Genomic DNA, 22,894 nt, shown 5'->3' with positions numbered 1-22,894 from the left:
GCCCACTGCCCTAACACAGGCTCTGCTCCTAGAGGCCACATCAACATAGCTTGTTTTCACCTGTCAGGAGACTGGTGCAGGACACAAGAAGTGAGGTGTACCAGCTGCGGACAGCCAGACATGTTGCTCCCAGGAGCCCAGAGAGGCCACTACCTGGGGAGCAAGAGCTGCTGCAGCCACTGGAAACCCACAGGTGGCCAGCCAGGATGGGTCTGCCCCGAGGCGTCACATGGTTGCCCATGCAGGCATGAGTTGTGGAGGACAGGTTCTTCCACTCAGTGCTGTCCTGCAAGGAGCCAGGCTACCTGTGTCAGGTGAGGCCAGGCCCCAGAGTTCAATGGCTTGGGGGTCAGGTGACCCCCAGGCCATGGCTGTATCCTGTGTACCATCTCCCTGCTATGCAAAACTGGGGCCAAGAACAGATAGCACGCCCCCACAGGGCTGCTGCAGTCACGGGTAAGAGCTGTGAGCACTCTACACCTAAAGCCAGAAAGTACATCTAAAGCCAGATGGACAGGCACACCCTCCCCTGACCAGGATGGGGAAACCGAGGCATGTGGCCTGCCCAGGCTGCCGTCTGTTGTGTCCTGGTCTCTGGGCCCACACTTTTCTGGCGTCTTTCACAGCCCATTAGGTGAAAACCTATTTCCCATACACTCTGCGGGGGGGAGGGGGTAAGGAGCCAGTGGGTACCTTGAGGATGGAGTTGTCCTGGCGCGTGTTCTTGGTATCGTAGCCCTCCAGCAGGCAGCAGCGCACCGTGGAGCCTGAGCCTGCGAACTCGGCCAGGTTCAGGTCAGCAAAGCCCAGCTGGGAGAGGAGAGGCGGGCAGGTGCACCAGAAGGGTTAACTTGGCAGAACCCCTGGGCCTGCCCCCCAGCTCCAACAAGGGATCTGGGTTATGCAACGGTGGGGGGGGGCAGAAATGGAGGACCCGGGTCGCGATGTGGCAAAGCCAGGAGCTCATATCCCTGAGGCGCACAAAGCAGCCTTTGTGCCGCGTCCCAGTGTGCACCGGGGCCAGCACGCCTGAGATGAAAGGACATTGTTGTCGGTGACACAGACACATTGTTCCCTGGGAAACAAGGCCGTGCTGTGGAGCAGGCAGGAGGAGGGAAGGCCAGTGGGAACCTGATGGCGGGAAGGGCAGAAGGGACACCCCACGGAAGGGGGACGGGAAGCACATGCTGTAGGGCCAGCCGCTGGTGGGGCCTGGGGCTGCTCCTGACCCCACGTCCAGGGAGCTATGTGCAGGAACGCGCAGGGAGACACATAAACTACAGGGGCCCCTTAGATGAAGCACAACCTGCCCAGCTCAGAGGGGAGACTGAGGCAGAGGTGAAGGAGTGCTAAGTGTAGGTAATGGGGGACAACCTAAGCAAGCAGGGACATCTACCAAGTCTCACGCCAGAATCAGGCACCAGGGCTCAGACCCCAACCGTGCCACTGACTCACCAAGGCAGGGCCCCCCATTTTCAGGCGGGGAAGATAGGTCCAGGGAGGGGAAGTGGCAGAATTGGGACCACAACCCAGCCATGTCTGGCCACTTCCCTGAGCCTCATTTCCTCCTCTGTAGGATGCCACAAAGCTTGCGGCGGGTGGGGTGGGGTAGGGGGTCTTGTGCAGAGCAGAGGGGCGGAGGGCATGGTCAGGTGCCAGTCAGTGTCTGCTGGAGGTGAAGCTGTTTGCAGGCAGCTCCCCTCCTGGTCGGCTGCTGCCTTTGCCCACAGCGCCAGGAAGGAGGCTCCATAGCCTGGGGCCAGCAACCTGCCCTTTGCTTCCAGCAACCTGCCCTGTGCTTCCAGCAGGCCCAGGGCAGAGGGCACAGCCCAGCCCATGCCTCAGCACCCGGGATGGGGTCACTGGGAAGGGCACCGCCTGCGGCAGCACTTCCCGCCGGCCATCCGCTGGCCGTCCACACAGCAGGTCAGAGCCGGAGGTGAGGCGTGGCATTTCCTCTCCCCTTCCTGCTGCTGCCCCACCCCCCTTCCTCCTGTCACAGTACAGTTGGGAGGGGCAGGCAGGCTTCCTCAAGACCGGCACCATCCTCGCCTCTTCCCCAAGAAGAAGTTACACCGTGCGGGTTACACCATGTCTGTTGGTACCACACAAATTTGACAACCACACATCCCATCGTGGGCCTGTTTGAGCTGGCTGTCACTGGCCACTGAAGGGACACAGGGCAACCTGTGCCCACACAATGGATGGGTGGGCGAAGTCCATGCTACGAGTAGCTTCTGGAAGCTTCTCTCCTGCCTGTCTTGGGCCATCCCATGCCACCACCCCTCCCTTTCACAGTCTCTCTTACCTTGGAATAAGCTTTCCCGCCTTTCAGCTCCTACATGGGGAGGGAGACATAAGCAAAAGTGTGACCAGGGAATCCAGTAACCTTCTCAGGACCCTCAAATCCCACTGAATCTGAGTGCAAAGGAAGGAGGGCAAGAAAAGGGACAGAGAGACTGGCATGGCAGCACAGATTAAGCCACTGCCAGTGACGCCAGTATCCCCTACAAGCACTGGTTCGAATCCCAGCTACTCATTTTTTTTAAAGATATTTATTTATTTTTTATTGGAAAAGCAGATATACGGAGAAGAGCCAGAGAGGAAGGTCTTCCATCTGAAGATTCACTCCCCAAGCGGCTGCAACGGCTGGAGCTAGGCCAATCTGAAGCCAGGAGCCAGGAGCACTTCTGGGTCTCCCACTTGGATGCAGGGTCCCAAGGCTTTGGGCTATCCTCAGCTACTTTCCCAGGCCACAAATAGGGAGCTGGATGGGAAGCAGAGCTGCCAGGATTAGAACTGGTACCCATATGGGATCCTAGCATGTTCGAGGCAAGGACTATAACCGCTACACTATCGCACCGGGCCCCTAAAGATATTTATTTTTATTGCAAAGTCAGATATACAGAGAGGAGGAGAGACAGATAGGAGGATCTTCCATCCGATGATTCACTCCCCAAGTGACCGTAACGGCTGGAGCTGAACCGATCCCAAGCTAGGAGCCAGGAGCTTCTTCTGGGTCTCCCATGTGGGTGCAGGATCCCAAAGCTTTGGGCTGTCTTCAACTGCTTTCCCAGGCCACAGGCAGGGAGCTGGATGAAAAGCAGGGCTGCCAGGATTAGAACCAGCACCTATATGGGATCCTGGTGTGTTCAAGGCGAGGACTTTAGCCATTAGGTTACCATGTCGGGCCTGCTACTCTGCTTCTGATCCAGCTCCCTGCTAATGCGCCTGGGAAGGCAGCAGAGGATGGCCCAAATGCTTGTGACCCTGCACCCTCATGGGAAATCTGGAGGAAGCTCCTGGCTCCTGGCTTTGGTCACTGTAGCCAACTGGGAGTGAACCGGTGGATAGGAGAGCTGTCTCTCCTTTTCAAACAGTAAAGGGCACACCCCTCCCCACGTCCCAGGGCACAGCCCACACCCGCCCTGGCTCACCTTGCGTACAGACACGCGGCAGACGCAGGGGTCCAGCAGGCCAGTGGCCGGGTTGGCACTCATCTTACACACGAAGGTGAACCTCTTCCGCCACCGGACACAGTTCTCCTGCACCTCTTCCCTGCGGGCCAGAGAACACAGGGACACCATGTGGTCAGTGGGACCACATGGCTGCAGTGGGAGGGACAGGGCAGGGACCCTGTCTGTGGGAGTCAGGGAAGAGGGGCTCTCCCAAGACGCTAAGGGACACGAAGGGACTGCTTTCTCATGGAACACACAGGTGTAGTTGTTTGAAACCTACTGAGAGACAGCAGTCATGGGAGCAGTTGGCTCAGGGTAGCTGTCCATCCCAGGGATCCCCTGACCTCTGTGACCAGTGCAGTACCCACATGCCTCTCTGTGACCTTGGTAACCCACACAAATCTTCCCAAGCTACCTAACTCTCAATCCATTGTGCAGATGGAAAGTCCGGGGCAGTCTCACTTCCCAGTCTTGCCCAGTCGGGCAAAAGCCAGGCTGGCCCAGAACCCAGGCACGATGGCAGAGCCCCTTCCCACACCTGTGACAACAGTAACAGCTGCCGCTCACGTGCTGCTTTCCAGACAGACAGCATCCTGGAGACCAGCAGGATCTGGCCAGACTCACACCCCCACAGGTCCCAGCAGCCAGGTTTTCCACAAGGTTCAAGAGGCTCACAGAAGCCAGCAGCAAGCGCCCCTGCCCCATGTGGCCGAGCCAGACGATCAGGCCAGAGCTTTCTGACAGCGAGTACTTGGCTCCCACCACCAAGGAAAACCAGGGCTCTGGGGGCTGCGAATCCCAGCAAGGGGCAGAACAGGGACTGAGCTGCAGCAGCCTGTGCACAGGCTTCCCCACACCCTGGGGGTCTGGCCTTGTAGTGCCCTCAAGTTCCTCCTGGGCATGGGAGCACAATCAAGAGGAAAAAGCAGGCACTGTTTTAACCAAAAAGGCACACCATGCCCTGGAATGGGCGAGAGAGACTCATTTAAGCCTCTCTCAGCAGCTGGGGAAGGGAGGGGTTAGGTGGGATCGGGTGCGGCATCAGCAGAGAGAAGCGCCCCCCCTCCCGGCCTGCCAGGCAGGGCCTGTGCCAGAGGCATCACCTGCAGCCCAGCCAGCTTAACTGGACAGTAAAGTGGACAGCTCAGGAAGTGATATCTCTAGCCTGGAGTGACTGGGGTACGTGGGTTAACTGCCTTATTGAGGCTAAGGGTGGGAGATCAGAGTCAGAAGACCATGGTCTTGTAGTGCCAAAACATCTGCCTGTTTGTTCCTCACAACAGCCTCTGAAGGTGAGCTATAGGCAGCCCCCAATACAGACCAGGGCAGAGGTATCCAAAAAAAGCCCTCCTACCCCCGTCCACATACACACATCAGATCATGTTCCAAGGGACTGAAAACACAGGCAGGGCAGGACTGTCTGACTCCGAGGCAGAGCCCTCAGATAGTCTCTCAACTCACACAGGCCAGGGGTCCAGGAGAGCTAGGCAGGTGGGGCCAGCTGTGTACCAAAGGCCCCTAGCCAAATCTGCTTGCAAAACACCAGGTACAGCTGTCACGTGACTCAGCAACTCCACTCCCAGAGGAAACCCAAGGGGCCCAACGCCAGAGCTTGTATACATGTTCACCTCAGTGTTATCCACAACAACAGCCCAAGCACTGACCAGAGGTGTGACCTGGTCTAGCCACACAAGGAAACAGGATCCCAACAAGTCAGGCACGCACAGCTGTGACAACGGGAGTTAACCTTGAAGACACTGTGCTAAGCCAGAGAGGCCAGGAGCCAAATTCAAGGTGTTGTTATGATTCCTTTTCCAAGCTGAACCCTGGATACCAGTGGGTGGGGCAGCTGGGGACACATAGGGAACGATGGTAAATGGACACAGGACTTCTTCCTGGGGTAATGAAAGGTTCTGAAAGTTGACTGGTGATGGTTGCTCTGTAAACAGACCAGGAAACCATTGGACTGAGCGCCTCCCTTGGATGAGGTGTGGCATGTGTGAATTACAAACACAAAGATGGGGAACAAAGAGCAGGGAGTGCCGGGCAGAGAGGAAAAGGTAGTGGACACTGCAGCAGGTGGGTGGATGGGATGGCCGCTCAGGCAATGACCTCTGCCTGGTAAGAGCTGCCGGGTGAATGGACAGCAAGCACAAAGGGCCGGGGCAGAAACATGTTTGGCAAGTGGACAAACAGCAGAGGGTGAGGTGGGTGAGGAGCAGGGGCTGAGCCCTCCCAGACCTCAGCAGCCGAAGGGGAGGTGCTGGGCCTCACTCAGAGAGTGATTCTTGCCTTGTCCCCATGGACAGTGACAGGCAGAAGCCACAAGTGGCCATGGAGGCTGCAGACAAAAGGTGCAAAGAGCACAGAGACGCTTCCCAGGAGAAAACAGGGTGGGATACCTATATGGACCTTCCAGACCCCTGGTCTCGCCACCTCCCTCCCAGAGCTGGCAGCAGCTGCTGGAGAGCTGGGGAGGAAGCTCAGGGCGTGTTGGAACACTCAGGGGATTAGGATGGTAGTGTGGGAATGAAAGCTGATCCAGCACTGCGGCCTTTCTCCCTTCCCCTTTGAGTCTGCTGTGGGAATGCTGCCTACTTGTGGTTCCTGTCCTCCCTGCCAGGCCAGGCCAGGTTAGGCCAGGGACAGCAGTGTGGAACCCTGCCTGGCTCAGGTGACGGGCGGGGTTCCCTCCCTCTGGGGAAGGTGAATAGGGCACTTCCTGTTCCCACAGGGCTCTGGACAATCACCTGCTCCTTGTCACCACTCCCACAGGACACAACAGCTGCCTCACCCTGGCCCACCCAGGGCCAAACAAATACCAGCACAGCGGCCACTTCCCAGGCCAGGACAAGGCTCACAGTACTGCTGATCCTACAGGGGAGGCACAGCATCACCCCTTCCCCACAGCTCCAGAACACACAAGGAGGGAGCAGGATCACAGAACGGGGAGGGGAAAGGTGGCAGGCAGGCGGGCTTGGGGCTACGTAGAGGCACTGACGACTATGCACCTGTACAAGTGGCCATAGCAGCATTGCTGATGGCTGAGCAAAAGTGAGAACCACCCACACGTGCAACCAGGAGCTGCCCAACTGCATCAAAGCGACAGGAGGGCGGGCTCTGCTCCCACAAGGTGGGAAAGCTGCAGGCTAGGCTCTCCAACAGGACCCCACTCTTACTGACACAAAATATGGGTGCAGGGGCAGACATGAGTGTCCAGGAGCACAAAGGGTACGGGAGGTGCCTGCGCCACTCTGCAAATGAGGTCCCTTCACTCAGTCAGGCTTCCGCAGACAGGGGAGGGAACAACAACAAGTGGGGGAGGAAACACTGTGTTGTTTCTTTTTCCGAACTCCAAGCATCAACTGTGAATTTTTGAAACGTTGGCCTAAAGAGAATGGATTGTCCTGTGAGTCCTAGAGGTGGCCATCTGGGGAGAGAGGAGCAGAGGCCATCCCAGCTCAAGACCTTGGCACGGTCAAGGATGGAGAGAAGCCGGGCTCTGTGGACAGGGGTGACCAGAGGCCAGGCATGGTTTGGACACAGGGGATGGCTGGGAGCTGTTTGTATAAGACTAAAGCAGAAAAGGAGTGCAGTTCAGCTAGATGGCTGGCTACCAGGATGTATTCCTGACTCAAAACTCTAGCCCACGGCCTCCCTGGGCACTGCCAAGGCAGGTCATCGTGCAAGATGTGGGGCTGCTGGCAGGAGTGGGCACCACCACAATAGAGCATGGTGTCCCCTCCTCCCCAGCCTGGAGTTTCAGGGCGTGCTCCCCTGGCTCCCTGTGGCTGGGGACAGGTAATTACAGGGCCTGGGTTCCATTTTTAGCTTCAAGATGTACAATTAGATGTGTGAAGCCAGTGAGGTGGGGCAGGCCCTAGACCCACCGCAACCTCGGTGGGTGGCTGTCACCAAGGGAGGAGTTTATTTTGGAACAGCCTTAGAAATAGGTCCTCTTCCCACCACACTCCCCTAGGGCCCTCCCCACCACAGCAAGGCCAGCCCAGTGACCGGATCTCCCTTAGACAGCTGCCAATGATGAGCGGACACAGGGACAGGGGCCATCAGGATGGACCCAGAGACTGTGGGCACCAATTCAGGGCAAGGTACAGTGTGGCCAAAGTCCTGGAGGGGTCACCCAGCATGGGTGGGCATCTCCTGGGGAGCTTGAGCACTGAACAGAGCAGACACTGGACCTGGTCTAGGGGCAGTGATCTCACAGCCAGGCCTCAAGGAGTGTGTCCCGGGCAGTGAGTCAAGTCACACAGGGGGAGGACTCAGAGGGAATGCGATAGTCCCCAAGAAGAGACGTGAAGCTGGAGCTTGAGGGGAGGGCGGACTCAGGAGCAGAATCAGGCTGAGGGAGCCTGGAAGGCCACCTGCCCACCCATAGTGTACCTACAGCATCCTAGCACCTGTCCTCAGTGAGTCTCAGGGGACCCAGGAGGGCAACTGACCACCCTCAGGGTCCCAGGCATACAGGGACCACATGTCCTCTATTTGTCACCCCAGTCTTCCCAGAATTAGTGCAAGGTCTCACCCAGGGCCTGCTCTTGTGCTCATCCTCAACAATTCAGAAGTGTGAATACCTCCCATTCCTTGGGACTCAGGTGCATGGTAACTCCATCCCACCTGCACCCACTGTTGGGAGTGCCCTCACCAAACCCGTTTCCAGGTGAAGAACCAGAGGTCCAGGGAGGGGAGATAAGACCCCAGAACCAAGGGGGTGTGTGCTGACTCTGGAGCTTCACCCCTGGTGGAGTAGCCATCTTGGATGAAGGGGACACTGCCTAGCGGGCTCCCAGCAACTGAGCAGGCTTTGAAGGTACTGTCCCTGGCCTCTGGGACAGCAAAATCTGGAGCTTGCAGCAAAAATGTGGCCCCCATGGTTTTCTGAGGTCAGCTCACTACCATCTCCCACCCCAAGGACTTCGCACGTGCAGTGACACTACTCAACAAATGCAGCTATCTTGGCAGCCCTGGGCCTCCACCACTCAGGTGACAGGGACAGTGCTGTGGGAGTCACTTCCGGGCTGCAGGCTGCTGGTTTCCAGCAGATCCAGACCCTCTTGCCAGAAACAGAGCTAAGGCATGGGCACAGCTGGTGGTCATCACAGGAACAGAAAGTCAAGGGAACCCTGGGGACCAGGGAGACAGCATAGCCCGGTCAGGGCCATGGGAAAAACCTCAGTGTGGCCATGGCTTTCCCCTTTCCAGCTGTTTGCCCAATCACAGCATCCCCAGCCCGGAGATCTTATCCTGCAGGCAACAGACATTCAGCCTCGTGAGCCAAGGCTGGTTACACACCAAGGCTGTACCAGAACTGTAGACTGACTACAGGGTTTCCCGTAGAGGGGAGGGGTGTGGCTATGCGGCTGCATCCTGCCAGTACTGCTACCCCAGGTACTGGTGACCCAAATGGCCTCCAGATGTGTCAGTGCATCGGAGGCTGAGAACTTCCATGCAGGCCTTAAAAGGACAGTCCTGGAAGGAAACAGGTGGTTCTGATGCAAGCGGCTGGGAGGTCACAGCTGGCCAAGTTCTAGCCCAGCTGTGACACCACATGCTCCACAGTGGAAGGCCCCCTCCCTGCCATCCAGCCTGCCACTCCTTGGTCACACCAGCTCCTGGACGGCGGACTCTCCTAGAGCCTTGGTCGGGTTCCTTGGTGCAGCAAATGGTGAGGCAATCAAGGTTCCTGGCCGAAGAAGCAGCTGGGGCCAGAGAGTGAGAGTCTAATAAGGAAACTATTTAAATCAACAACATCTGCCAGCGTTTCCCCGAAGAGAGGAGAGTGCAGCCGCCTGGGGAGGGGCCCGCCTAGGGGCTCAGGCGGAAAAGCCAGCGTGGCAGGCCAGCAGCATCTAGCTCAGCCAGCCAGGAGTTCAGGGCTGGCCGCGGGCAGGGGAAACAGCTTGCTCCTTTCAGTCGTGGCAGGTCCACGGTCCACCCCTTTCCTAGAAGCCCAGGCCCCGGGGTGTCTGATGCTGGAGCTTTCTGAACAGTCACCGGCAGTCCCGAGAAGCCTTCTCCACCTGATTGTCAGCTGAGAGCAAGGGGCCCTCTCATTCTCACGGCAAGGCAAGCATGCTAGGGACTGCAGGCTTGAACCAAAGGCTCATCCAAACCCACACACCAATCACGCCAGGCAGCACGGCCACATCTGGCTCCTGTTTCCTGGGCACACTTCCACATGCCAAGGGATTCCCAAAGCATTCATTCCTGTTTCCATTTCTCGGATCAGGGAACTGCGCTCGGCGAGACAGGGTGCAGGTCACAATGGTCTTACTGCTGGGCCCACCCCGCAGGATCCCTGGGCAATCTGCCAGGGTGACAGAGCCACCAGTTCTTGGGCGATCATGGCATTTGTGCACCATGTGCCAGGGATCCTGGACTCGGGTTTGTGACTGATGCTTCACGGCCAGGTCCAACATCACAGCCGGGGTACTGAGGGCAGGCTTGTGCCAACAATGACAGCCCCTGGTCAGGGTGTAAGAACTCAGCAAGATTTGCTGGTGTCAGAAACCAACCATGTTATGTCAAACCAGGGGTGCAGGAAAATGCTCCCCAATAAGCAGACTCTGTCTTTGACACCCTCAAGGTTGGCCTCCCACCTACAAGTGCTTCCCACTTGACCCCTATCACACACAGTCCAACCCCAGTTACTGCCCACCATCAGCCATGTCACAGGCAACGAAAACTGAGGCCCAGGGCTAGGCCCCTGTGCCAGGCTGGGGGCCAGGAACTCAAAATAAAAAGACATCGTGGGCGTCAGGCTGGGTCGGCGGCAGCAACTTCCTCTCTCAGGACCCACGACAAGCAAAACAGAGCTGCGGGGCAGCTCCACTCAGGGGACTTCCCCTCCTGCAGCCAGCAGGCTCCCAGCAAGCTTGCTTGTGCAGCAAGGGGAGGCAGAGAGTGGAGTTCAAGGCCAGACTCTACTCCCCACTGGATACTCAGGGATCATCCCATCACCACCCTGTCCCTGTCTCCCAGAATTTACAGTACCTGGCACTCATGCCAAAAGGCGGCCAGGGACTTGACTTCAGAAACGAGTATGTGGGGTGGGGGCTTGGGGCGGCCCAGCAAGAGGCTGGGCCTGCAAAGTCCCTGCCCCAGGCCTCCTTGCTCCTCCCAAGACCCAGGACCAGGGACCAGACCTTGAACCTGGCTGTGACAGGGAGGTGGGCTGGCAGATAGTCCAGGCGCATCCGGGCCTGTCCTGGCTGACTCATGCCCAAGTGCTGTTTTATTCACCCAAGGAGGAAGAAGAGGAAGGAAGATCCTTGTCCAGGGTCTAGTTCGACAAATGGCTGGACTCAAGTCCTGGGGATGCCTCTGTCCCCTGGACTCCTACCCTCAGCCCCCTACCCACGCCAATGCCAAGGCCTCTGCAACACACTGGGCCTGGGTCTTTGGTAGGTCTGTTTAAAACTGGGCAAGGTGCCCATTTCCAGAAAGGGGGCAGCTGGAGGCACAGCCTCTGTTCTTACTGTTGTCCCTGTCCCAAAGACTAAGTGTCCCTCATATCTAGCTCCCATATCAGCCTCTGGCTTCTTCAGAGTCAGGGTGCCCTGGCTGTGGCTGGGCCTCATTCTATGCAGGACCCAGGGCTCACCACCATCACGGCACCTGCCTACCCAGTGTGCCTACTGATCCACAGGGTAAGCCCTGACTTTCTCAGTCATAAGCACTTCTCCTCACAGCCCCACAGATTTAAACCACAGGCAACAGGGCTCCTGGTCTCCACCTCCTCCCAGGACACTTAAATCTCTGCAGACTCATGGCCTGACCCTGAGACATCCACTTGTTCCACACGACTTCACTGAGCATAACCATCCTCAACCTAGCCTGGCTGCAAGGGGGAGATTTTGCTTCAGCTGCCACCCTCCTCCTGCCCCCAGAGATGTTGCTGCCCAGTGTCAGGCATGCTCTTGGTACTGGCACAGGGCACATTAGCCAAAGACCACCTCCACAGAGGGGGTTCTGGGCCAGCGCTGGCTGAGTAGTGAAGCCCCACTTCACCTACACGCTCCCTGCAGCCATGTTCTGTAATTCTCTCCATGTGCCTGATGGGTCTCAAGTTGGGGCGTGGCATGGCTCCACTCACAAATGCTAGCCTAGTGGACAAAGCTGGGCACCAAGAAGGGAAACAGATCAGGGGAGAAAGAAGGATGAGCCCCTTTCCTTTCGGTCCCACCCCAGGTCCCTCCTGTCACGGCCCTGGACTCAAACCAACAGCTTACCAGTTCCTACTCCATTCTGGGGACTGACAGGCACCTAATCAGCACCATTCAAACACCAGGGGAGCTTACGACCCCATTTCACAGATGAGGAAGGCAAGCAGGACGAGATCTGTGGTCACATAGCCTCAGGAGCCCACCTACTCTCCCACCCTCCAAACTGCCAAACCCACAGCCCAGGGGCTGCAAGAGGCAGACAGGAAACCACTAGTCAGTGAGAACGGGCAGCTACCAGAAGGAACTCTGGTTTTGGAATCCAGAGTTCCCAGGGCCAGTGTGATTCCAGCTCACTCAGCAGAAATTCCCAAGACCCCAGGCCTCCTTGGGGATCCTCAGGCACCCACAGAAGTACTCCAGGACTTGCACCGAGCTTGTCCAGCACCACCCAAGGTGCAGAGCATTTTGGAGAGAACACAGCCATGCAGCCAACCACCAAGGAGCAAACGTGACCCTCTGCCTGTCCAGGACAACCTTGCCCTGTTTGCCTGGACACAAAGGGTATCTGCATGGCAGGGCCTGGTGAGTACCAAATACTGGGGCTAGTGTGTGCTCTCCACTGCACACCCATCTCAAATTCAGCTCTGAAACATTCTATGAGTATGGGGGAAGGGGAGCCACCATTTAGGGAGACAGCCACTTGCTCTGTCCTGCAACCTGGGGCCTTAGCAGACCACCCATGGCTACTTTGCTGGTTCTAAAACACAGATCTGACATGTGCACCCCCACAGGCCAAGCCCCTCTCTGCAGCCTCTCAAGCTCCTTGCCACACTCTGTCTTGGGCTGATCTTAGGCCCTCCTCTTCCCTCCCATTAAGTTTCATGTCAGTTCCTCAGCACCTGTCACCACAGCACCACTGGGATCCTGGGTCTGGCCCAATATCAGGGGGCCCTTTGGGGGCAGGACTGAACCCCAAAAAACCCAGCCCAAGCACCCCACACAGAAGATACCCAATATGTCTTCACAGGGTGACTGGGATGGGGAGTCCAGGCCGAGCAGGAGCTACAGATGTGTCACCCCACCACCTGCGGAGGAAGTGGTGACAGCATCTGGCAGTGAAGAGGACTCAGACTTCTGTGCTCCCAAGCACCAGGCTGCAAAGCTCCTCTGTGTTTTCAGCTTCTGGGCCCAGCTGCCCATCCTCCAGCCCTTGTAGGAACCCAATTTTACAGAGGAGGAGACTGCAAGACCAAGACCCTCAGCCACTGTCACAGACCTAAGCCCCAGCCTCCACCTTCCTTCAAGCACCCCTGTCCCCTGCAGGAGTCCTGCCAAGCCTTCAGGGCCTCCAACTCCCCCTCTCTCACAGTCTCTGAGTTCATGTGGGCACCCAGCTGCCCAGTATAGCTGCTCCTGACACAGGCTGACACCTCCAGCACAGGGTGAGGAGGGGACAGGCCCTGCAGCTGGCAGTGGCCACCACACAGTCCAGCACACACACCCATGCCGGGTCAGAGCCAGGGAAGAAGATTCCCAGGCCTCAGGCAACACCGACCCACAGCAGGAAGCCCTGGGCCTGGAACATGGGATGCAGTGGGGCCACTCCTGGCCAGGGGAGACCTACAGACTGACAAGACCAAACGAGGCCCCAGAAGGCTTCCGGAAAGAAATGGCTCCTGGGCTGAGAAAGTGGAGGAGGGGAAGGGAGCAGAAGCAGCCAGCAACTGCAAGAGCAGAGGCCCTGAGACCAGAGGGGGTGGGTACAGTGACAGCCGTGACAAAGGCCAGGAGCAACAAAGCCCCCTGCCCACCAAGGGGATACTGGCTAGTTCCTACACGTTGTTGGCCAGCAGTTTGCCAGCTGGTGCCCTCACCCTCCGAGAGGAGCTGTCCCCTGCTGGTTACAGCAGGACTCCAAGCTGGCCAAGCAGAGGCCCCTCCATCCCTTCTCCTCCACACTGAGAGCTCTCTGGCTCCCCTGACTCTCAGCCCCTGACCACTGCAGGGCAGGCTGAGCCCACTGACCTCGTGGGCAGGTATGCCAGTCACTGGCTTCTCACGCTGAGCAGTGTAGAGCCTGGAACAGGGAAGCCCACCTCCCGGCAGCACCCCATGTCCAGGCCCCCAGAGGTGAGTGAGCTCACCAGCTGGCCCACGGCCTTGACTCAGCCCAGGAACGCAAGGACAGTTTGTGTCTTACAGCGTGTACACTGTGTGCCAGGAGCTGAGCTGGCCATAGGACACGCATTACCCAATGGCTCTTACCACGTCCTCCTGGGAGCCCTGCGAAGCATGCAACAGCAGCCCGTTTCACGGGTGGCGACGATGAGGCTTGGGCCATGCCCCTGGCCAACACACAGGTAGTGAGTCCCTGGGGTGGTGGTGGGAGACCAGCAGGGCACAAACCAAACAGAGAGAAAGTCCCCACTCAGCACTTCTTCTTCCCTACCTGGAAATGAAGCGACCAAAGGGGCCACAGGCCGGTCATTCCCTGTTGAGGGACAGGCAGAGCCAGGTCACGGTGCACAGAGAGGCTCAGAACCGAGGGTCTATAGCAGAGCCCTTGAAAGACACCCCAGCCAAGCCCTATGGAGCCCACCTCCAGCCGTTGGACCTCACAGGGAACCCACGGGTCACAGGGTGGCTAGCAAGTCCCAAAGCACACCTGGGGTCGGGTCTGGAGTGTCCCACAAGCCAAAGCACTTGCCATGCGAGATTCATGCGAAGGATAACTACCCCTACTCTCCACCCTGGTTGCTTCCACATCTTGCTAAGCACATCTGGCATCTGTCCCCCGTCTCAACCAAGACTTGGTGAGGCGAGGAGGTGTGTACTGTTTGCCGCAGGTCTCAGGCACCACACACTCCCACCCTGCCCCCTGTTGCTATTAGCAGGTAAGCAAAAACAGTATCACTACATAGCCCCATCAGACTCCATGGCAAGTCCCTAGGACCCTGAGGCCCATAAGTAGACTGGCAGCAGTCATTCCGACAGCTCGGCAGGGCCCTTAGAACAATGGTGAGGACTCCCTGGTGCTAAACAGCAGGGTTCAATGTCTTTCAGGGTCCCCTGGCCATCCCCTAACCCCCAAGACAAGCAGAGTCCACAGGCATGTAGCTGGCCACGGAGGCTGTCAGCACAGCACCTTGTGGGGAACAGCCCCCAGGGGACAGACTTGGTGTCCCATAGTTAGATCATTTTAAGTTGAAGCAGCCACTAGGCAGCCAGGCACGTGGCAGGGTGGTACCTGCCAGTGGCATGGCCAGCTGGCAGCCAAGGCAGGACCCAGAAGGAAGCCCAAAACCCAGCACAGACTGGACAGATTCAGGCTTTACCAAGGCCACCAGCAGCTGGCCTGGTGCCATAGCCTTGCTGCCAGGCTGGCCTCTGAGGCCTGCCAGCCTGGACTGTCCTTTCTTCCTGCCAGCAAGACTTCTTGCCATGGACAGCTCAGCCCCTGGTGCCTATACATGGAAAGCCAACACACAGGGCCCCGGGGATCAGGCTGGACTATGCAAACTGCAAGTGGCAGAGCACTTGAGGCATCCAGGGCATGCCAGGGGCCAGGAGAAGCTCGAGGAGGCAAGCAGCACATGCCAGGAGGTGGCTGTGGACTCCCCGGAGCCAAAATTCCATACAGCCCAAGGCTACTTAGGAGAAGTGTCAACAAAAACCCTGGCCACACCCTGCCATGGTGCACCTGGGCTGGATGTCTCCCTTCAGCATCTCCTAAGCACTTTGTGAAGGGCTATGCCTCCAGGTCGAGGATGCCCTCCTGCCCACTCGGTCTGCTGACCCCCCTCCCCAGCATGCTGGATCCTCTCCCTCTGTGCTGCCCACCCAGCCCACCTCAGCTGCTGCTCACTGTGCAGGCACCAAAGCACACAGTCCTGGTGAGGAAACCTCACAGTCTATGCCACTTCCCAGCCTGCCTCACGCTCTGACCCCGCGCATAGACCAGGGGCCTCAATGCTAAAGGTTCTCTCCAACCTCCTAGAGCAAGGCTCCGAGCCTTCAAGGCTTCACTCCCTCAGGGAAGCTGTCCCTGTCGTGAGACGGGAGCCCCCCACAAGGCAGTGCTGCCCAGCCTGGGCAGGCATCTGTGGCTCTGCAGCATCTAGGATGCCCACCAGCACACAGTGCCCACACTGGGAGATCCCTGGGAGTGGACGATCTTTTCCCACCCACCTCTGCAGGTCTAGGGTGCCATATAGCAGCAGAACAGGGACATGGGCCTAACCAGCCACCTCCTCCCTCCCTGGTGCTCTAGGTACCCAGAGTGGAAGACATAGTGGATGTCCTATTCATGTTGGGGGTCCCCCTGTACCTCCACACCTTCCTTGCTCCCCACAGCCCTGAAAAACACAACCACATGTTCAGCCCCATCTGCTTTCCCTCCCCACCACACCAAGAGGAGCTGGCGGCAAGCAGGCTTCATGGGACTGTGGATTCAAGTGGCATTCCACAGCCTTTTCCAAGGAGGTGGGGCCAGGCCTGGGAGCGGAGCATCAGCCAAGCACGCAGGGTGTGCTGCAAGGGAAGACCCAAGCTGGCCTGCCTCCCCAGGGAGCGGGTCTGGGCACAGGGCCTCCAGCTGCAGAACTGACCCATCCCAGGCCTCCTTCCTGCTCAAAGAATCCCAAATATCCCTCCCTGGCCTCCATTCTAGATCGGCACCAGGCTGCGTGCATGAAAGAGCCTATGTCATGAGTGACTCTCCTCCAACAGAGCTGCCCAGATTAAAAACTACCACTAAGTAGGGCCAGTGCTGTGGCTCAATAAGCTAATCCTTCACTTCAAGTGCCTGCATCCTATATGGATGCTGGTTTGTGTCCTGGCTGTTCCACTTCCTATCCAGCTCCCTGCTTGTGGCCTGGGAAAGCAGTGAAGGGTGGCCCTTGGAACCCTGCACCCATGTGGGATACTCAGAAGAGGTTCCTGGCCTCTGATTGGCTCAGCTCCAGCCATTGTGGCCCTCTGGGAAAGTGAGGCAGCAGATGGAAGATCTTTCTCTGTCTCTCCTCTCTTTAAATCTATCTTTCCAATTAAAACACACACACACACACACACACACACACACACACACACACACACACAGAGAACCAACTGAGGATCCTAAGTTAGGGCCAGTGTGGTGGCCCAATGCGTTAAGCTGCCACCTGTGATAATGGCATCCCACACTGGGGTACCAGATTGGTCCATCTCCCTGATAATACACCTGGGAAAGAAGTGTATGGTGACTGCTGTGTCAGAAACCCTGCCACTCACGAAAGAGACCCAACTGGAGTTTTCTGGTTCAGGCCCAAACCTAGCCTGCTGCAGCAAGTCAAGGAAACTACCCAGTGGATGGGAGGTCTCTGTCTCTCTCTAGCACTCTGCCTTTCCAATAAAGAAGTTAACCTAAAAACAAAAGCTGTCAAGGAAGACAGTACAGGCAACCTCCTCTCCAAGTCGGCCTGCTCCTCAAGTGACCTGGGGCTAAGGACAGCTCTATGGTGCCAGCCTGCCAGCTCTGCGCAAATAACAGTACCAAGGCCAGGGGCCACGAGGGTGAGGCAGGACTAGAGTGTGCCCAGTTGTGTCACTAGCTCTTCCTGTGGAGCAGCCCTAGCAAATCTCTGCTTAGGGCCTCCATTTCCCCATCTACTGGCCAGAGAAGCACCCGGCTTTTCTCTCTCAGCAAGGACCTGCTGTGACGTAAGTCTGTGCCTCCCCTGTGCTCCTTGACCCTGGCACTGCCAGCCACGTGCACGGTGCAGTCCACAGGACCAGTGCCAGCTGGGAGCAAGGCCCTCCAGGGATGTTTGGGATTCTTGGTGCCTGTGGGTCACCTCGGACAAGTTGGCTCAGGGCTGGAAGCCTGTGCCTGGCTCACTGTTTCTGAACTCTCCAGACTTGGCTAGGACCTCCACAACCTCCTGGGACCCAGATGCTATTTGCATGTGTCTGCCAGGGAGACCTCTGGGATAGAGACCTTGGCAAACGCCCAGTGTGCTCCAGTGCCAGCCTGTGCCCGGTTCCCAATCCACGACAGGGCCTTTGCCTCCCCTCCCCTACACAAATACACACACACCCCTTGTGGTCTGCTTCTAGCCCACTGTCTCCCAGACCAGACAGGGCTATCGAGCTGGGGCTGCCCACAGTCAAATCACAGTTGTGCCACACCCCAGTGAGGGACACAGCCCAATCTGTCCCTATCTGCAGGGGCGCACGCTCTCAGCTCAGCAAGAGGCTGCAGGGGCTGAGCTGACATGCACACAGGTCAGCACCCACTGGGGCTTTGAGCCACCACCACAACAGCAGTGTCCCTTTTGGCGGTCACCACCCAGGTGACCTCTGGTGTGCAGCATCACCTCCTGGCCTCTGGCTGGTCGAAAGGATTAACAGACATGCCATCTGCGAGACATGAGGCCTGGCACACAGCATGGGTGCTGGAGATGATGACCGTGAGGGTGACCGTCTGTCAGGTGGCCTCCGATAGATAAGGCCTAGGAGCAGTCAGACGAGCCACCTGTTCTACCTGCTCAAACTGGGTCAGGCAGAGCTGTGTACCGAGCTGTTGCCATGGCACCCAACACCCAGGGAAACACTTGAGCTAAGAGGGCGGGAGCTACACAGCAGTGGAGCTAGGCCCGCCTCACTGACACAGCCCAGGCTGCGCTCACCAGGTCTTGGGGGCCACCTGAGGGATTTCTGCGGGCTGTGGGGGAACAGGCTGCTGAACTAGATCCAGGTCCAAGATCCAATCAGGTCCAGACAACCCAGACCCTACCCCAACGTGCAAACAATGCGGCCTGGGCTGCCTGTCTGGAGTGAAGGGGTCTGAGGACTACAGGCCACAGACCGGGATAGGCGTAGGAATCCAGAATCCCCATCTTGGAATGAAAGCCGAAGCACCCCCGCCAGTCTGGTTCCACTGTCTTTTCTCTCTAGCCAGCAGGTGCCCAATGCCCACTAATGGCTCAGCCTCAAGGCAGCCAATGCCAGTTTCTCCCCGTCCTCAGCCCTTCAGGCTGCATTCAGGGAAAGCTGTCTGGCCTCAGAGGATTTCAGGAATTCAAGGCTCCTTGCCAGGAGGGAAGATGGGAAAACAGAGGTGAGATCCAGACCTGGGGCACTAAGATCCAGAACATTCCAGACTCTGCCAGATGAGAGGGCGGGGCAATGGAAAGACTGACAGGTGGCAGAGGCTCAGCAACCTGCCAGGAGGGGCAGGATCTCAGCCATCAAGTCCCTGGTGGGGTTCAGGACTCTATCCCCATTCCTGGTCCACCCAGAGACCCCTTGCTAACTCTCCCAAGACCTGGGAAGAGCTGGGGATCTGGACCCCTCTGCCCGCGGTAACCCATTCCCCTTGGAGCCTGGGGATAGTTGCGGCCAGCCCATTTCACAGGAGAGGCACACAGAGGCACAGCTGAAAGCACTTCCTGAGTTGGACTCTTGGGTAGCCAGCCCTATCAGAGTCTCAGGGTGTGCCTCTGTGAAATGGGACTAACAATCACACCTGCACCTCCTCCCCTGCTTGGGAATGTAGAGGTTAGGTAGCTCATCCAAGGCCAGCCAGGGCTCAGAGCACAGCGTCCTGTCCCGCGAAGGTGGTCCCAGGCCACCCTCCCTTCCTCCCACCGCCGAGGGCAGACCCAGTGCAAATTCCTCAGATAAGCACGGACTAGGGCCAGTGCTGTTCCTGGCTGTAACAGAGAGGCCTGACTTCTCTCCCTTCCACACTTAGCCTCTGCATTCAGCCACCGCATCTGCCCAGCTCAGAGGATGACCATCTGCAGCCAAGTCCCCAGCAAGCCACTTTCTCTCTTGCAGCCTCAGTTTCCCCACCTGCCACCTGGCACGATCGTGGCGGCTCTAGCTAAGGAGGGCAGGCTGGAAGCCTGAGGAGCCAACAGTGACCCTCAGGTCAGGAAGCACCGTAGAGACCCCCAGGCCAGAGACCCTGCACTGTGTGCTGGCTGCCAAAACTTCTCAGCTTTCTGCTGGTCACAGCTGCAACAGGCCCACTGCCCAGAACTAGGAAGGGGCAGGGCCATGATGGGGACCCATCCATCTGCTGCACTCCATTCTCTCTGGACCCCTGTGGAGCCCCAGTGGGCCCAGGCTGTGAGGGGACAGCCTGGGGATCAGCTGCCTTCTGCTGTAAGCTGGGCAGCTGAACCTGTCAGGATGGACATGAACACCAAACCCAACTTTGCCAGGCCTCCTGCAGAGAGGGCAGCAGCCTCAAGATGTGCCGAAGGGCATTTGCAATGCAAAGCAGTCTCGCTCCAGCCCCAAGACCGGCAAGGGAACTGGAAGGTCCAAACTACAGCCACCTCCAGCCAACCTGGCCAGGGAGCCAGTGCCCAGAGGGACCTGCAAAGTGCTGGGAACCTATGGCTGGCCTATGCCCAAGATGCCAGCAGGACTGCATGGTGGCCGGGGTTGTTCCTCCCTGAGCCCCTCCTGAGGTACAAATCCCACTGGGCTCCAGGTCTCAGGGGGTGCCAGCTGCAAAAGTCTCAGGAGGGGGCTGCAAGAACCCCCCACCAGAGAGCCACCTGCACGTCACCTGCAGCCCAGTGCCTGGCACCCCGCCAGCCTGCTCAGGCCCAGTCTTGTCCTGTGCAAACCTGCCCCAAACACACCTAATGCCCACCTCTACCCCCTCTCCCGCCTGCCCACCCCCCAGGGGCGCTTCCACAAGTGTCCAGATCTCACTCACCGCCCTCTGCATCCCCTCATCCCCAACTCCCACATGCAGGTACCACAGCCCCAGTTCCTACCTTGACGACAAGCTGACAAAATCCCCGCCATCCAGCAGCCGGATCTTGCAGAAAAGAACCCCATTCACGAAGGGGACGGCGGTCAACTCCTCCAGGGTGAAAGTGGTTTGGAATTTGAATTTTTTCTTCTTCATCAAGAAAGCCATGAGCGAGTTCCCTGAGACTGAAGTGCCCCGAAGGCCAAACCAGAGGGGACCCTAAAAATCCCCAGGATTCCCTTCCTTACTCCACAAGCCCTCCTCAAAAGACCAGCGCCGGAGCCCGCCCAGATGCTGGCGGAGGCGGCGGTGGAGCGGGCGGAGATTGAGTCCGGAGCCCCAGGTCGGAGCAACCAGTCCAGTCGCTGGGTCGGCTGCTTTCACCCTCGGGGCGCCGGCGCTCGGCGGGGCTCGACGCGGCCGGGGGCTTCACCGGCATGTAAACAGCGGGGGCACGGCCCCGGAGGTGAGGGCGGGCGAGGCGGGCGGCGAGCCAGCGGCCGCGCGGGCGGGCAGCAGCATCCCGAGCCGCGGTCCCCGGGGAGCTCACGCCGCGCGGACCGGCGCAGCGGGCGAACCGGTGAGACTGCGGGCTAGCCGGAGGACCGGTGAGGGCCGCGGCGGCCCCGCCCCCGCCTCGCTGGCGGCCGGGGGTGGCGCCCCGGCTGCGCACACGCCCCCGCACCTGGGTGCCCCGCGGCCTGCGCAGGTGAGGCTGAGCTTGGGGAAGGGTGCGGGCACCTCCTGGGCGGGGGATGGGGGACGGCCCGTCGGGGACGCTGCGGGCCGCGGACGTCCGGCTGCGGATCGCCTCCGAGCAGGCAGCGGGGCAGCCGGGGGGGCGCCGCCTCCTCCTCCTCCTCGGTCCTGGGACCCGCACTGCGGGCCCCGGCGGAGCTCCCGCGCCCTCCGGCCCAGCCGGTGGCGCCCGCCTCCGCTCAGCAGGCCTCCCCCCGCGAGCAGCAACGCCGCTGCCTGCGCCCCACCTGCCCCCGGCCCCCGAGGCGGCCGCCCGAACCGCACGCTGCGCCGAGCGGCTGGGAGAATGCCCGAGGCCCAGCGCGGCCGCCCGCCCAGCCGCCCAGCCGCCCAGCCGCCCAGCCGCCGCCGCCGCCGAGCGCGGCAGGGGGCGGGGCGCCGGCGGCCACAAGCCCGCCCGCGATTGGGTGGCCTGACCGCGGAGCCCGATTGGCGGTCGGCGACGTGGGGGCGGGACCGCCTCCTGGAGGCCGAGGCGGCGCGGGGCGCTCGGATTGGTGAGTCTCGCGGCCGAGCCCGCCCACCACCTAGGGCTGGGCGGGGCTTCGTGAGGGGGCCGAGGAGGGGGAAACCTGTGGGAGGTCCCGGGGCGGGGAAGCCGGGCTTGGCGGGCCCCGGGAGGAGAGCACGAGCTGAGAGAAAAAGAAACAATGACCAAGAGAAATGGTGTGGGAGCGAGGGCTGGGACGGCCTTCCCGGGGTCCCGCTCGAAGGGCAGAGTCCATTCCTCAGAGCGGTGGTGCCCAGCGAGGTGGCCTGACAGCCCGCGGGTCTCTCAGCTGCGGGCAGGAATGTCGCTGAGGGGGCGTTTGGGGGTGGCCCGACGCACAGCCTTGTAACTGAGCCAACTTGGGTCTTTCCAGGCTCAGTCTTTCAGGAGGGTTTCCTTACAGCCGGTCTCGCTCACTTAGAGTGAGGGCGCCAGGGGCGGAGACCACCTTAACGCGCCTCACACCTCCCAGGCCCTCTGCGTCCCCAAATATTTGGGACAAGCACTCTTGAGTCCTCCTGGAGATCCCCAGGAAGGCCGGTGGGCTTTGCCTTGTGCAGCTGCTGGGTGCTACAAGGGGACTCAGGCCATGTGCAATGCGGTGGGTGGTGGGGATGGCGGGCAGGACTCAGAAATGATCCCAGCCACAGCAAGCAGGACCCCAGGACCAGCGGGGTCCAGGCAGAAGGGGTGCCAGAGGCCTGGGAACCCCGATCCCACACCACCACCACCAGTGCAGTTTCCTCTAGTTGCAATCTGCCTGCCTCGTGGCAATTAGAGACTGGAAAGGCCTGTAGCAGCTGGATCTTGCCTGGTCTTGTAGATGGAGTAGTAGGGAGGGGGCGCCAACTTTCAGAGCTACCAACAGGTCGGATCAGATTGCTTGTTCTTGTTCAAAAGCTCTGGCTTCACGTAACAGGGAGGGAAGGAAATGGGAAACAGGTGGGTTTGGGTCCAGGCAAAAAATGGGCTCAGCAGGAGAGGCTGACTTGGCTGGACATGGCGGGAGAGGGTTGGTGTTTAAATCTGGCTCCTCCTGTTTTCCAGCTGCTTAACAGTGTGTTGTGTGTTTAAAAAGAAAAAGCCCGATTGGACAAAGGCAACCCTGAGCACATACTACTGTGTGTCGCATGGTACAGACACAAAAGACAAGGGCTAAAGGGTTGCAGTTACTTCATCAGGGACTTGACCCTGGAGCCCAGATGCCAAGCTGCCCAGCCTGCACTCAGGGAACAGCCAGCTAGCTACCTGA

The 22,894-nt window shown here is 59.1% G+C and overlaps 1 protein-coding gene across 1 annotated transcript in view; it reads right to left on the bottom strand.

Moving 5' to 3' along the window:
* FAM102A (family with sequence similarity 102 member A) overlaps positions 1-20,911 on the bottom strand; it is a 28,830-nt gene extending 7,919 nt beyond the window's left edge. The window contains exons 1-4 of the mRNA XM_041004503.1: positions 20,416-20,911; positions 3,438-3,558; positions 2,309-2,338; positions 694-810 (exon numbers count right to left, since the gene is read on the bottom strand). Coding sequence (XP_040860437.1) covers positions 694-810; positions 2,309-2,338; positions 3,438-3,558; positions 20,416-20,561 — 414 coding nt within the window. The 5' untranslated portion in view covers positions 20,562-20,911. The remainder of the gene's footprint in view (positions 1-693; positions 811-2,308; positions 2,339-3,437; positions 3,559-20,415) is intronic.
* Between the last annotated feature and the right edge of the window lie 1,983 nt (positions 20,912-22,894).

Source organism: Ochotona curzoniae, unplaced genomic scaffold (assembly GCF_017591425.1).
Source record: "Ochotona curzoniae isolate NIBS_2020 unplaced genomic scaffold, NIBS_Ocur_1.0 scaffold_3208, whole genome shotgun sequence".
In the NCBI taxonomy this organism is placed as follows: Eukaryota; Metazoa; Chordata; class Mammalia; order Lagomorpha; family Ochotonidae; genus Ochotona; species Ochotona curzoniae.
This window is presented reverse-complemented; position numbering and strand designations above follow the sequence as displayed.